Source organism: Passer montanus, unplaced genomic scaffold (genome assembly GCF_014805655.1).
Source record: "Passer montanus isolate IOZ18808 unplaced genomic scaffold, ASM1480565v1 scaffold160, whole genome shotgun sequence".
NCBI lineage: Eukaryota > Metazoa > Chordata > Aves > Passeriformes > Passeridae > Passer > Passer montanus.
In genome coordinates, this window is record NW_024363161.1 from 439803 (window position 1) to 452552 (window position 12750).

General features: G+C 52.3%; 1 protein-coding gene across 1 annotated transcript in view; it reads left to right on the top strand.

Moving 5' to 3' along the window:
• Positions 1-12750, top strand: part of IFFO2 (intermediate filament family orphan 2) — a 47530-nt gene that overhangs the window by 5803 nt on the left and 28977 nt on the right. Inside the window, exon 4 of the mRNA XM_039703159.1 lies at positions 1512-2055. Within this exon, the coding sequence (XP_039559093.1) occupies positions 1512-2055 (544 nt within the window). The remainder of the gene's footprint in view (positions 1-1511; positions 2056-12750) is intronic.

Sequence of the window (12750 nt, forward strand, 5' to 3'; positions counted from 1 at the left end):
TATAAAGATCTATAAAATATAAAATAGAAATATATATAATATAGAAAATATAGAAATATAAATGCAAAAATAAAAAATAAATACAAAGACAGAAAATATGCAAGAAATAAAATAAAAATAAAAATAAAAATAAAAATAAAAATAAAAATAAAAATAAAAATAAAAATAAATATAAATATAAGATATATCAATATATATATATAAATCTAACTCAAAAATAAAAATATAAACATATATAAAATATATGACTATAAAAATAAATATATAAATAACATAAACACAACCGGCAAGCCCCGTGGTTTTATTTCAGAGCTGCCATTTGGGTGAGCAGTGCTCCTGCAGTTTACACCACCCTGACAGAGCTGTCCCGCGTTTCCCTTGCCTCAGTGCCAGCAGAGCAAGGCAGCGATCACATCATTCAATTAAACAATATCCTCTGATTGCCCAGCGGTCCGGGAGCAGCGCTTGGGAAACGTTCATTTAATAACTTAATTATTCTAATATCAGCATTGTTTAGCGCTTGGGCAGGGCGCTGCTGTGGATAACAAACCCGAGGGTTACGATTCAGTCTGACGTGACCCAGCCGCGGTCACGGAGTGCTGAGGGGCTGCCGTGGCCCGTAGAGGTCCCCGGCTCCGAGCCCCGCACGGGGACAATTCCCTCGGTCCCGAGGCCTCCCCAGCCCGCTTTGGGGCAGCCCGGCTCCCCCGGGCACCCACCGGGAATTGCTGCCCAGCCGCCAAAGCTCCCTCCCTCCGTTTGTTCCGTTCCCCCGTCCCGGTGCCCCGGTGCCCCGGTGCCCCGGCTCCCGAGCGGCTCCAGCTCCCCGCGCCCTTCCCGGGGGAGCGCTCCCCGCTCTCCATGGGATCACCGGGATCCAGCACCGGGATCCAGCACCCTGCCTGTCCCGGGGTCACCGGGAATCCACCGCCCTGCCTGTCCCGGGATCACCGGGATCCAGCACCGGGATCCACAGCCCTGCCCGTCCCGGGATCACCGGGATCCAGCACCGGGATCCACAGCCCTGCCTGTCCCGGGATCACCGGGATCCACCGCCCTGCCTGTCCCGGGGATCCAGCACCCCGCGGTGTCCCGGGATCGCCGGGGGAGGCAGGGCCGGGGCCGTGGCTCCTTCACCCCCCGTTTGCCCACCGGGGCGGGGTCCCCGCGGGCTGGGGAGCGCCCTGGGACCGCGGGGCTCCCCAAAAATCACCGGGTGATCACCGGGTGAGCCCGGACACGCGGCGGGAGCGGCTGCGGCACCGCGGGGCGGGGCCATGCAAATGAGACGCTGTTATGGAAATTAGGGGCGTGGCCCCGGGAGTGACAATGGTGCTGCAATGGAGGCGTGTCTATGCAAATGAGCTGTCTGTCATGGGGTTCTGGGGCGTGGCCATGGAAATGAAGGTGTCTATATGGAAATAGGGGGCGTGGTTTGGCGCGTGGGCGGAGCCTCGGCCGCGGCGCGCGGGGTTGAGGCGGGGCCGGCCCCGCCCCGCGCTCCCGCCCAGAGCCCTCAGAGCGCGGCGAGCGCGACGCGGCCGGCGGCCCCGCGGCGGCCGGGGGGGGCCCGCCGGTGACGGCGGCGCTGCGGAACGACCTGGGCTCCAACATCCACCTGCTCAAGGGGCTGAACGTGCGGTTCCGCTGCTTCCTGGCCAAGGTGCACGAGCTGGAGCGGCGGAACCGGCTGCTGGAGAAGCAGCTGGCGGCCCAGCAGAGCGAGCGCGACCGCCGGCTGCGCTACAAGACCTTCTCCCGGGACCAGGCGGTGCAGACGGACGGCGGGACCCCGCCGCTGGGGCCGCCGCCGGGCCCCGGGCACGGGGCGCTGCCGTCGCCGCCGCACTACGGGCGCCTGCCCGGCACCATCTGGAGCTACACCCAGGTGCGGCGCACCGGCGGCGGCGGCCTGGAGACCGTGCAGGGCCCCGGCGTGTCCTGGGTGCACCCGGACGGCGTCGGGGTGCAGATCGACACCATCACCCCCGAGATCCGCGCCCTCTACAACGTGCTGGCCAAAGTCAAGCGGGAGCGCGACGAGTACAAGAGGAAGTGAGTGGTGGGGGATGCGGGCGGTCCGCGCTGCACTGCGGGGAAACCGGGCCAGCCCTCCCCGGGAGCGCTCGGGGACAGCGCGGGCACCCGGCTCCCCCTGCCCGGGGGCCGCTGCCCGCCGGGGATGCGCCCCGGGGTCCTGGGGGCTTTTCTTCGGCGGGGTGGTGGGGGTTGAACCTCATTTGGTATCCAGAAAACTGTGGGATCAACCCTTGGGGGGATGGAGAGGCTGGATCTTGCAGGGAGCATTGTCAGCATTAATTAAAAAAATATATATACATATATATACACATACATGCATTCGTATATATATGTGTGTATATATTTTTTTTTGTTTAGAAGGGAAATAATACGTTATTAACATTGCATCGCATAGTTGCTCCTAAATTTAGCTCGCCTTCATTTTTTTTTTTTTTTTGGTCTGATTACTCCAGTAGTCGCTTGTGTGTGCCAGCTCCCTGAAATTAGCTCAGTGCTGCAATATTTGGGTTGCAAATACTGCAGGGCAGGGTTAGCACTCCGAGATGTTGCTCGGAATTGGCCAAAACAAAAGCCTTTGTAAGGCCGGCTGCTCGGAGGTGTCCCCGGGGCTGTGGCGAGCCCTGGGGCTGGGATGGGGATGGATGGCGTTCCCTTGCATCGCTCCTTGGCCGTGGCGGAGATGGAGGCCAGAGGGGAAAAAAATGTACTTGGGCTTTGCAGGGAGATTCCTGCATTGTCTGAGCAGCTGCTGCCCTTCGGGGCTGCACTTCGGGCGGTTTTAGCCTCAAAATGCGTTTCCTGCTGATGAGGCCGGGCTTTTTTCCTGCAGAGCCCCCCGAATCCGTCTCGTTTCCCGCATTTCCCGTGGCCCGAGGAGCGGGGCCGGCTCCCTCCTGCCCGGCTGTGCGGACTGCAGTGAGCTCGGTCAGCGGCAGCTTTTGTAACACCCGAGTTCAGGGCTCGCAGGCATCTCCTCCTCGGCTCCCTGGCTCGGGTGCCTCGGCTGCTCTGCCTCGTGCCGGGGAAAAGGAGCCGCTCTCGGTTTCCCAGCCCGGAGTCGTGGTGGCACGGGCCGGGTTTGGTTTCTGGGGCCGGTCCTGAGGAATGGGAGGAGCAGGGAGCACAAAAATGGTGCTGGATGGGGAAAGGGGATCCCACAGCGTGTGGGGTGTGTCACCAAAACTTGGGGCTGCTTCTCCTTTCTTCATGGATACTTGGTTTATTCCTGCTTCTGGGGGAAGAGGAGACTTGTGGGCCTTCAGGTTCAGCCTTTCTGCTGATACAAAGTTGATTTTTCTGCTTTTACTCACTTGTGTAAAGCACATTTTCCCCCTACTCTGTGTACTTGCTCGCTCAGGGGTTGCATAAACCAGATAAATTCAGCAGAGCAAAGGGGAGCCTCAGATCTTATTCTTGCCCTTGAAAGACGTTTTACTTGTGGGGGAAAAATAAGTAATTAACAGGTATCAACACATCCCATCCCACGCTGGTGATGTTGTGTCTGCAGTGTGGGTTTTATGGATGCTCATTTCTCTGGAACTGGAGTTGGCCACTGTTCTGTGACCTTCAGTCCCACATGGACAGCACACCCTTGTTTTTGGGGGGTTGGCTTTTTCCTCTGGGGCAAGGAGAGGGAGCAGGAGTGTGCTGTGTGAGCTCCTCCTGGCACTCAGCTGGGCTCTGGGTGCTGCAGGGTTTTCAGCCACCCTGCAGGGCTGGGATGGAGTTTGTTTGTGCAGGGCTGGGCTGCCCTGGCACCTCTGTGTGTGTGTGCCTGCACTAAGTGCACTCTTTGGGGTTCCCCCTCCTGCTGTGATCCCTTTGATGCTCTGGGTTCATTTAGGGAGCCAAGCTCCAGGTGGAACAGGAGGAGCCCTGTGCCTGTCTCCTGGTGGGGCTCTTGGGGCTTGTGGAGAGCTGGGCACGAGCTCAGCTCCCAGCCCAGGGCTGTGACCAGGGAGAGAAGGAAGGAAAAGGAAAACAAATGGAGAGAAAATGGAAATAACTTTCTATTGCTCCGTCTGAGAGCCAGCAGAGCCCACAGCCTTTGTGGAGCAGCCAGGCCTTGTAACCTCACCCAGGAGCCACCAGCCCATAACCAAAAACCTTTAAGCAGATAGTGATAATTCCATTTATGTCCTGGGGCAAGGGAGGCTCTTGCCCCTTTCCAGGGTGGCCACTTGGTCCAGGAGGTTGTGGCCACCAAATGTTTGTGGTTTGAAGTATTTGGCTGTGAGGAGAAGCCAGGCAGGGGACGGGTGGGACACCAGGGCAGTGCTGGGTGTGCAGGCTCACCTCGGATGGTGCTGAGGACAAACTCACTGATGTCCCCCCTGGGAACTGGGAAGGGCAGGGGTGCAGTCCAGAGGGGAAATAATCCATTTTGTTTCCTTTCTTCTAAAGGAAAAGCAGCCTTGCTGCTGTAAAACAACGGTGGGAGATCATCCAGGATGTTCTTGCCAATGGAATTCTGCCTGTGCAGGTTCTGGGATCAGCAATGGCTTCATTTGGGGGAAATATGGTGAATTTCTTTGTTCCATTCCCTCAAATAATTTTCCTTGGATGTTATAACACAAGGAACTGGAGCTCTGAGAGGGCATTGTCAGTTTAGCACACTGATCGTATTTTACCCTGGCTTTTGTTTGTTTCCTGTGAGGAACCCAGCAGATATTTCAGTCCAAAACTGCTTTTGCTTTTTCCTCCAGCTGACGATATTTTACTCAAATTATATATAGATTTGCATCTTTTCTACTTATTGTGCTGCCTTAACCTCATATTTTTTAGTAATGATCATGATTTTACACAACATTATGATATCAGTGAGGGAGTCAACAGCTGGAGGAGTTTTTGAGGGAAAATGAAGTTAAATTAATTTTCTTTATTTTTTTTTTCCATCTATGCTTGCATTTAGAAAAGCTTTTGGACATAGATCTGACTCCAAATCGGATCATTTATTATCTATGAGATCTTTTTTGATTTTTACCTATTGTTACCCTTTTAGCAGGAAAAAGCAAAATTGTGTTTCTGCAAAATTGCACTTCTCAAATCTGATAATTTATTATCTATGAGATATTTTTGTGATTTTTACCTATTTAGCAGGAAAAACCTTTTTACCTTTTAGCAGGAAAAAGCAAAATTGTGTTTCTGCAAAATTGCACTTCTGCAGTCAAAGCAGCTCAATAAAAAATACTTCCAAGGAGAGTTAATTGAAAATGGAGCAGGATCACATTTTTTAAATTTAAAACACTAAGGTGAAGTGATTTTTTTTTCCCCTAGGAAAAAACAACAACAACAACACCCCAATAATAACAATAGTAATAATAAACCATACTCAGCCCTGGTGCTCAGCTGCTCTGAGGTGACACCGAGCAGAGCGCTTCCTCCAGGAGCAGGGCTGGGATCCAGGTTCTCTTTCCCTGGGTTTGGCCATCCCTGGCTGGGTTTGGGGTTGGTCCCCTCCAGTTATTCAGGAGAAAAATCTGCTTTTGGGGGAGCAGCTGGGGCGAGCCCAGCCCTGGCCCGGCTCGTTTGGGGATCTTTGTCCCCATTTTGGGACACTCGGGAGCCTCAACAGCCCCGGTGGCGCCGCAGGGAGGGACCTGGGGAGAACGAGGGGGATCCTCCCCCCAATTAGTTCAGTGCTGTTAATCACTGACCGACGGGGGCACGCTGTGACACGTGCAAGGTGTGGCGGTGATGGCCGGGACGTGTCCCTGCCCTGGCCCCCTGGGCTGAGGTGACACCGTCCCGGAGACCCCTGGGGGAGCCGCACACCCCCGAGCGAGCAGTGGGACAGCGGCGGTGCAGGTGTGACTGTGACAGTGCAGGTGTGGCAGTGCAGGTGTGACTGTGACTGTGCAGGTGTGACAGTGACAGTACTGCTGTGATGGTGACAGCGGCAGTGCAGTTGTGACAGCAGCAGTGCTGCTGTGACAGTGACAAGTGGCAGTGCAGGTGTGGCAGTGACAGTGCTGCTATGACAATGGCAGTGTCCCTGTGGCAGTGACAGTGTCCCAGTGGCAGTGCCCCTGTGACAGTAGCAGTACTGCTATGACAGTGGCAGTGCCCCAGTGACAGTGCAGGTGTGACAGTGGCAATGCCCCTGTGGCAGTGCCCCTATAACAGTGACAGTACTGCTGTGACAGTGTCCCTGTGGCAGTGGTAGTGCCCCAGTGACAGTGCTGCTGTGGCAGTGTCCCTGTGACAGTGGCAGTGTCCCTGAGACAGTGACAGTGTCCCTGTGACTGTGGCAGTGCAGGTGTCACAGTGACAGTGCTGCTATGACTGTGGCAGTGTCCCTGTGGCAGTGTCCCTGTGGCAGTGGCAGTGTCCCTGTGGCAGTGGCAGTGCCCCTGTGGCAGTGCCCCTGTGGCAGTGTCCCTGTGGCAGTGGCAGTGTCCCTGTGGCAGTGTCCCTGTGGCAGTGTCCCTGTGGCAGTGTCCCTGTGACTGTGGCAGTGCAGGTGTGGCAGTGCCCCTGTGGCAGTGGCAGTGCCCCTGTGGCAGTGGCAGTGCCCCTGTGGCAGTGGCAGTGTGACAGTGGCAATGCCCCTGTGACAGTGTCCCTGTGACTGTGGCAGTGCCCCTGTGGCAGTGTCCCTGTGACAGTGGCAGTGTCCCTGTGACAGTGGCAGTGCAGGTGTGGCAGTGCCCCTGTGGCAGTGGCAGTGTCCCTGCGTGTGGCAGCCCAGCTGGCTGCAGCCGCTCCCTCCCTGGCTGTGCCCCGTCCCAGCCCTGGGACAGATTTGTATATTTATGGTTCCACGATTACTCTTAATTGCTGCAGATATTGAGTCTGCCAGATGTTGGTTGTCTTTTCCAGCACGGGCTTAGCTGGTACTAAGAGTTGAACTGGAAATAATTGTTTTACCTCAGGATGGTATTTCACTGGCAAGATTAATAAAGTCCACTTGGAAAAGAGATTATCTTAAATTTGCTGCAGCTGGGAAGGACAAAGATTATCATTGTCAAAGGCAGCGCGCGTCAAAACTCACTGGGGCTTGTTTTTTTTAGAGAAGGGAACTTAATAAAAATGTGCTTAAGATAAGCCCTGGAGGAATGTCTGAGAACTTTTAAGGCTAAAATATCAGCAGTAACAAGATGCAAATGTTCTGCATAGACCCAATCAAAAACAAATAATTTTTTCATCCCCCTGGAGGAATGTAACCAGCGTGGCAGACCTGTCCCTGCCTCGATTGGTCACAGGGCTGGCAGGAACAATCTCTGTGGAAAGCCACCTCTTTAATTCTGCTAGTCCTGCTTTGCTTTTTCTGTTTTAGAGGGATAATTATTTTTCAATGTGGCTTTTCACAGAAATTCCGGATTTTCCACCGCTTCCAGAGGAGTGGAAAATCCCTGGTCTGGGGGATTTTTGGCTGCCTCTTACAAGATGTGAAGTTTGATATTAACTGCTGGCTCTGGTGAAACCTGAGACTCAGGCTTGAAAAGCCCCTTTTTCCCTGGCCTGGGAGAACGTCAGTTTTCCTTGTGGAGAAGGGATAAAATTGCCTGATGTGAAAAAAACCTTGGCTGTGTGGCACAAATATCCAGTTGTGATTGCTGGGTGGAAAGTGGCACTGCTTGGAGCTGTGCAAGAGTAATATTTCCTTAAATAATTCCATTTTTCCTTCTAAAATGCTGCTGCAGAGACACACATTTAGGCTACACACGGGTGTCTCTCGCCAGTCTCGGGTTTATTTATTTTTTTCCTCATGATACAGCTGGAAACTGGGACTTCTGGGTCGTAGGGATGCAGGGGAAGGTTTGTGGGGAGGGGAGGGTGTTTCTCTTTGATCCTGATTTCTAGCAGTGCTCCACGGTGGGGTTGGGGCTGTGCTTGGAAAATCTCATAGACAGAAATCTCTGTGTGTGCCTTCAACTGGTTTGTAATGGGAGGGCTGAGTGTGTTGTGATTTATCTTTAAATTAGAATTAATATAATGAGTTTGTAGATGAACTCAGTGGGGAGGAAAATCCCCCCCTTGTGTTGTGGTTGGAGTTTTAAAAGAAAAAAATTCTCCTTTTTTCTCAAGAAGCTTCCCCTGCTGTAGGAGAACCACAGACTGTGTGTGTGTGTGTATGTTGAATTTACCTTTTGATTCCTCCTGTGACTCACTCTGGGCTTTCTGAAGGCAATAAAGCCCCAGCTTTTCAGAGCACAGCTCAGTGCTGAGTAGGTCTGGGAGCAAACCCCCCACATGCCTCAGATCTTAAACCCAGAGAATCTCCCCAGGTGCTGCAGCGTGGGCTGAGGTGGAAGCAAGCACAGGAACCAGTGGGAACCAGTGGGAACCAGTGAGTGCAGCTCCTCTCCTGGGCTCTGCAGCCTCTGGGTGCTGCACGTGGGGCCAGGGAGGCTCTGCAGCCGCTCCAGCTCAGCAGCTGCTTCTTTGTGGCTCAGGGTTTGTGGTGCTGCTCTGCCAGCTCCCGGGTTGGTTTCCTGCATCTGCATTTCTCTGACTAAGTTTACTTTTTTTCTGTGCTAGAAATACTCACAGGATGTTGTTTTTCGCTCCTGCAGGGGCCCTGTGGGTCCCTTCCAGCTTCAGATATTCTGATTCTAAATCTCCATCTTGGTGTTTAAACCAGCTCTTTTAACAGCTCTTTTAAAACCATGTCTTTTTTTTTTTTTGGTTGGTTGTATGAGAAAGGAAGAGATTTCTTCCAGTTCTTTTGAAAAGCTTAAAACTTTTTGAAAAGTTTTTTTTTTTTTTTAAAGCTTAACCATGTCTGTATGGGCACTGTTCAGAGTGGCTGAAACTCCTGCATAGCCTTGTGACCTCTTCCTATTAAAAATTACCTTGCTCCAAGAACCCTGGAGGGATTAGTGAGAAGTGATAATAAAAGGCAATAAATGATAAGAAATGGCATGAGACTGATATGGCTTGGGAAAGAGGGAAATCGTGGAATCACAGGGTGGTTTGGGTTGGAAGAGCCCTTCAAGATCCAATTCCAACCCCTGCCGTGGCAGGGACAGCTCCCACTGTGCCAGGCTGCTCCCAGCCCTGCCCAGCCTGGCCCTGGGCACTGCCAGGGATCCAGGGCAGCCACAGCTGAGTTTTTCTCACATTTCTAACCTTGAGCCTCCCACTCCTACATCTGAAGGGAAGGAATTTGCCTCTACTTCGTGATAAATTTGGAATAAGGGACAAAAATATTATTGTAGTAGGGCAATAGCCTGGGCACACTGAGAGCTTCTTGGATTTCAAATATATTGTCAAAAATGCCTCAAATTGGGTCAGCCTCTTCTCCCAGGGAGCAGTGACAGGAGAGGAAACGGCCTTGTGTGGCTCCAGGAGAGGTTTGGATTGGGTAGAGGGAAAATTCCCTCATGGAAAAGCTCCCAAAGCCCTGGCAGAGGCTGCTGAGGGCAGTGGGGAGTCACCATCCATGGGAATGTTCAGAAAACCTGGGGATGTTTTGGCTGCCTGCTGATGCTGAAGGGATCCTGTAGGAGGGGGGATCTGTTTTTGATGCCACAGAAATAAAGAACTTGTCTGGTGTTTCCTAATCCCCGGTGTCACCTCCTCCAGAAGCTCTTCTGGTCAGCTCATTATCAGATCATCCTGCTTCAAATTAAACCTGGGAAAAGCTCAGGTGATTGACCAGAGGTGACTTCAGGAAACTTGGGAAAGATTCCCTGCCTTTCCCCAGTGCTGTGGCAGGAAGTGGCAGCTGGGGGACACACACATTTTTACCACCACTGCATTACCAAGATGCTTTGTTTCAAAAATTAAAAATATTAAAAATGAAGTTCTCAGCCGTGGTTTCGAAGGCCTGGGAGCCTCTGCTGTGCCCCTGCTGCTCCCTGTGCAGAAATGACATCAGCTGTGGCTCTGGGTCCCTGCAGGAGGGAGGGCTGGCAGAGAATGGAGCTCTGTGCCCGCTAACGAAGTGCCCAGCTCGTTAGGGAGCGCGGCCAGCGCCCGTCACCGCCGAAATCCCAGCGGAGAGTCCCCGCAGCCCTTTGTCCCTGTGCCCATCTCTCCCCTCCGTGTGACTCCTCTGGCTCCCTGTGTCCCACTTCCCCAAAAGCTGGCTCGTTTGGATCCCTTGCCAAGGGGAGTTTGGGACTCAGCGGGTCACGTTGGCTCTTTGTGCCCGGGCTGCTCCTTCTCGCTGGGACAGCTTCAGGTGTCCCCTTTTGGCTTTTTCTGCCTGCAAGCAGCACCATCCCTTGCTTTGAGATGGAATTGCCCCGTGTGTGAGCAGAGCCTTGCACTGCTGCTGGGTTTGATCTTCATTTCAGGGGGTTTGTTCTGAGTTTGCACTGAAATGCAGTCAAAAACAAGGCTTGGTGTTGCAGCCTGCCCCTCAGTTCCATGTAACTTCCCAAATCTCTTGCTTCTGTGGACAAACCAGTTAAAATTTCCCACTCTCCAGGGTTTGGGAGCAGGTGAGCTTCATGCAGAGCTCTGTGTTTGGTGCTTGTGGGCACTCAGGGGTGCCTGGCTTTATTTGCTGTGTATAGACACCAGCACCTGGAAAAATGCTGGAAAACCTGACAGCTCCAAGATCCTGCACTAAAAAGAGGAGGAATTAACTTGCTGCTCTTCATGTGGGCAAGAGAAGTTGGTAATTTGCAGTGGCTCATGCAGCCAGGGAATGCTGAAGGAAGTGATGATTTACAGCAGGGCTGCATCCCCCTTCCCTTCAGTGCAGTGACTCAGGCTGGATCAAAGGGATCCTGCCTCAGGACTGATTCCAAATCTGGGATTCCTCTGCAAGTGCCTGTGCATTCTTACAGGTCAAATTTGTCTCTGAGGGGAGAAAACACAACAATGCCACTTTAATTTATTTTTTATAGATGGAGCTCCCTCTGACACAGAGCACAGAATTTAAATTGAGCAGCCCCCTGTCAGATCAGTCACAGAATTTGACCCTGATGAGTCACATCTGGTTAAAGACAAAACCAGGCACTGGTGTAAATTTACTGAATTCCATAAATTGGCAGGGGGGGCATTAATATTGAATTGCAATGGGGGTATTTTAATATCAATATTTAATATTTCAAACAGCTGCTGTCATTAAAACTGCTACAAGAAATTTTCCCTCTCACAGGCAGAAGAGAAATCTTTATTTCCCTCTCTTCCATAAGGCATTCACCATATGTTGAAGCACTGGGCAGTCTGGAATATTTTCCTAACTCTTTTATCAATTTTTTCCCTCAAATGACTATGCCAGAATCACCCCTCCTTTGGCTCTTTCTCAATTTTTAAAACGCTTCCTTTCTAATTTTTTCCCCCTCTCTTTTTTATTATTTTGTTTCAAGAAAGGGAGAAGCGGGGAGCACAGAGCAGTTAGAAATTCCGAGATGCCCTGGGAAATGTGCTCCTGCTCATCTGTATTCCCCTGGCACAGAGCTGCTGGCTGGCAGCAGGAGAGCAGCTTTCCCTGCTCAGGGACAAAGTCACCCTGGGAATGCTGTCCCCAGTGCAGAGGGGCTGCCTCCCCTCGGGGAGCACAGAGAAATCTGCAAATAAACCCCTTCTCTTCCTGCCCCTCCTCTCCTGTTCTTGCTGCAGTGAGGATGGTGAATAAAGGGATATGTAAAGTCTCAGAAGGTAAAATGTTGAGTTTATTAGAAACCACACGTTCTTTTATAGATAGCTACGATAGAGGTGGACTTGATTGGTCTTTAATCACTACTTTTTACACTATTGCTTAATTAGGTGCAACACCCTCCTTGTAAACATCTCACAGTTAACAGCACTTTGCCTTGGGGGTTTCCCTGGGGGGTTTCCCTTTGGGGTTTCCCTGGGGGGCAGGGCATCCCTCTCCATGGATGTGCCATGCAGGCAGGCTCTTCCCTGCTCCCTTTTGGTGGCTGGAAGGAGGAATTCACTGTTTTTCCATTTTTTATTTAATGGAGGGCAGGGTGGGAGCCTGTGTGGGGCTGTGGTGCAGCACTGAGCAGCTCTGGGTTTGTTTCACCCTAAAAGAGGTGTTCCCCTGTTTCCAAAGGCACAGCCTTTTCCTTTTCCCAGCCTTCAGTGCAGCATTAATTTGATCTTTCTCCTGTAAAATTCCCAATGAGATTCAGCTCTGGGCCTGTGGGCAGGGATCTGTTCCCTGGGGGAGCTGTGGTTTGGGGGGTTGGGTCCATGACTCAGCTCCATCCTCCTCTAATTGTGGGGCACTGGAAGGCAGGGGAATGAGTTCACTGCTCAGCCACCCCAGCCCTGTTCCCTGGCCTGTTACAGGGGGGAAAGGCTGGGACAATTGGGATTGTTCATCCTGGGGAAGCTCTGGGGTGACCTCATTGTGGCCTTCAGTGCCTGAAGGAGCTGCAGGAAGTATGGAGAGGGATAATTTACAAGGGATGGGAGGACAGGAGGAAATGGTTTTAAACTAAAAGAGAGAAAATTTAGATGGGATTTTGGAGGGAATCCTTCCCTGTGAGGGTGGGCAGGCGCTGGCACAGCGTGCCCAAAGCAGCTGTGGCTGCCCCTGGATCCCTGGCAGTGCCCAAGGCCAGGCTGGAACAACCTGGGACAGGGGAACATGTCCCTGCCATGACAGGGGCGACACTGGATCAGCTTTAAGTTCTTTCCAACCCAAACCAGTCTAGTTTTCCGTGAAAACCAAGTCTGTACTGGAACTGTCCTGCTGCCCATCCCTTCCCCTCTACAAATATCCCAGGGCTGCCCCTGCCCTGGCTGTTTATGTCCCCCACTGCTAGAAATTCAAGCACTAAACCACTCCAGTTCTTG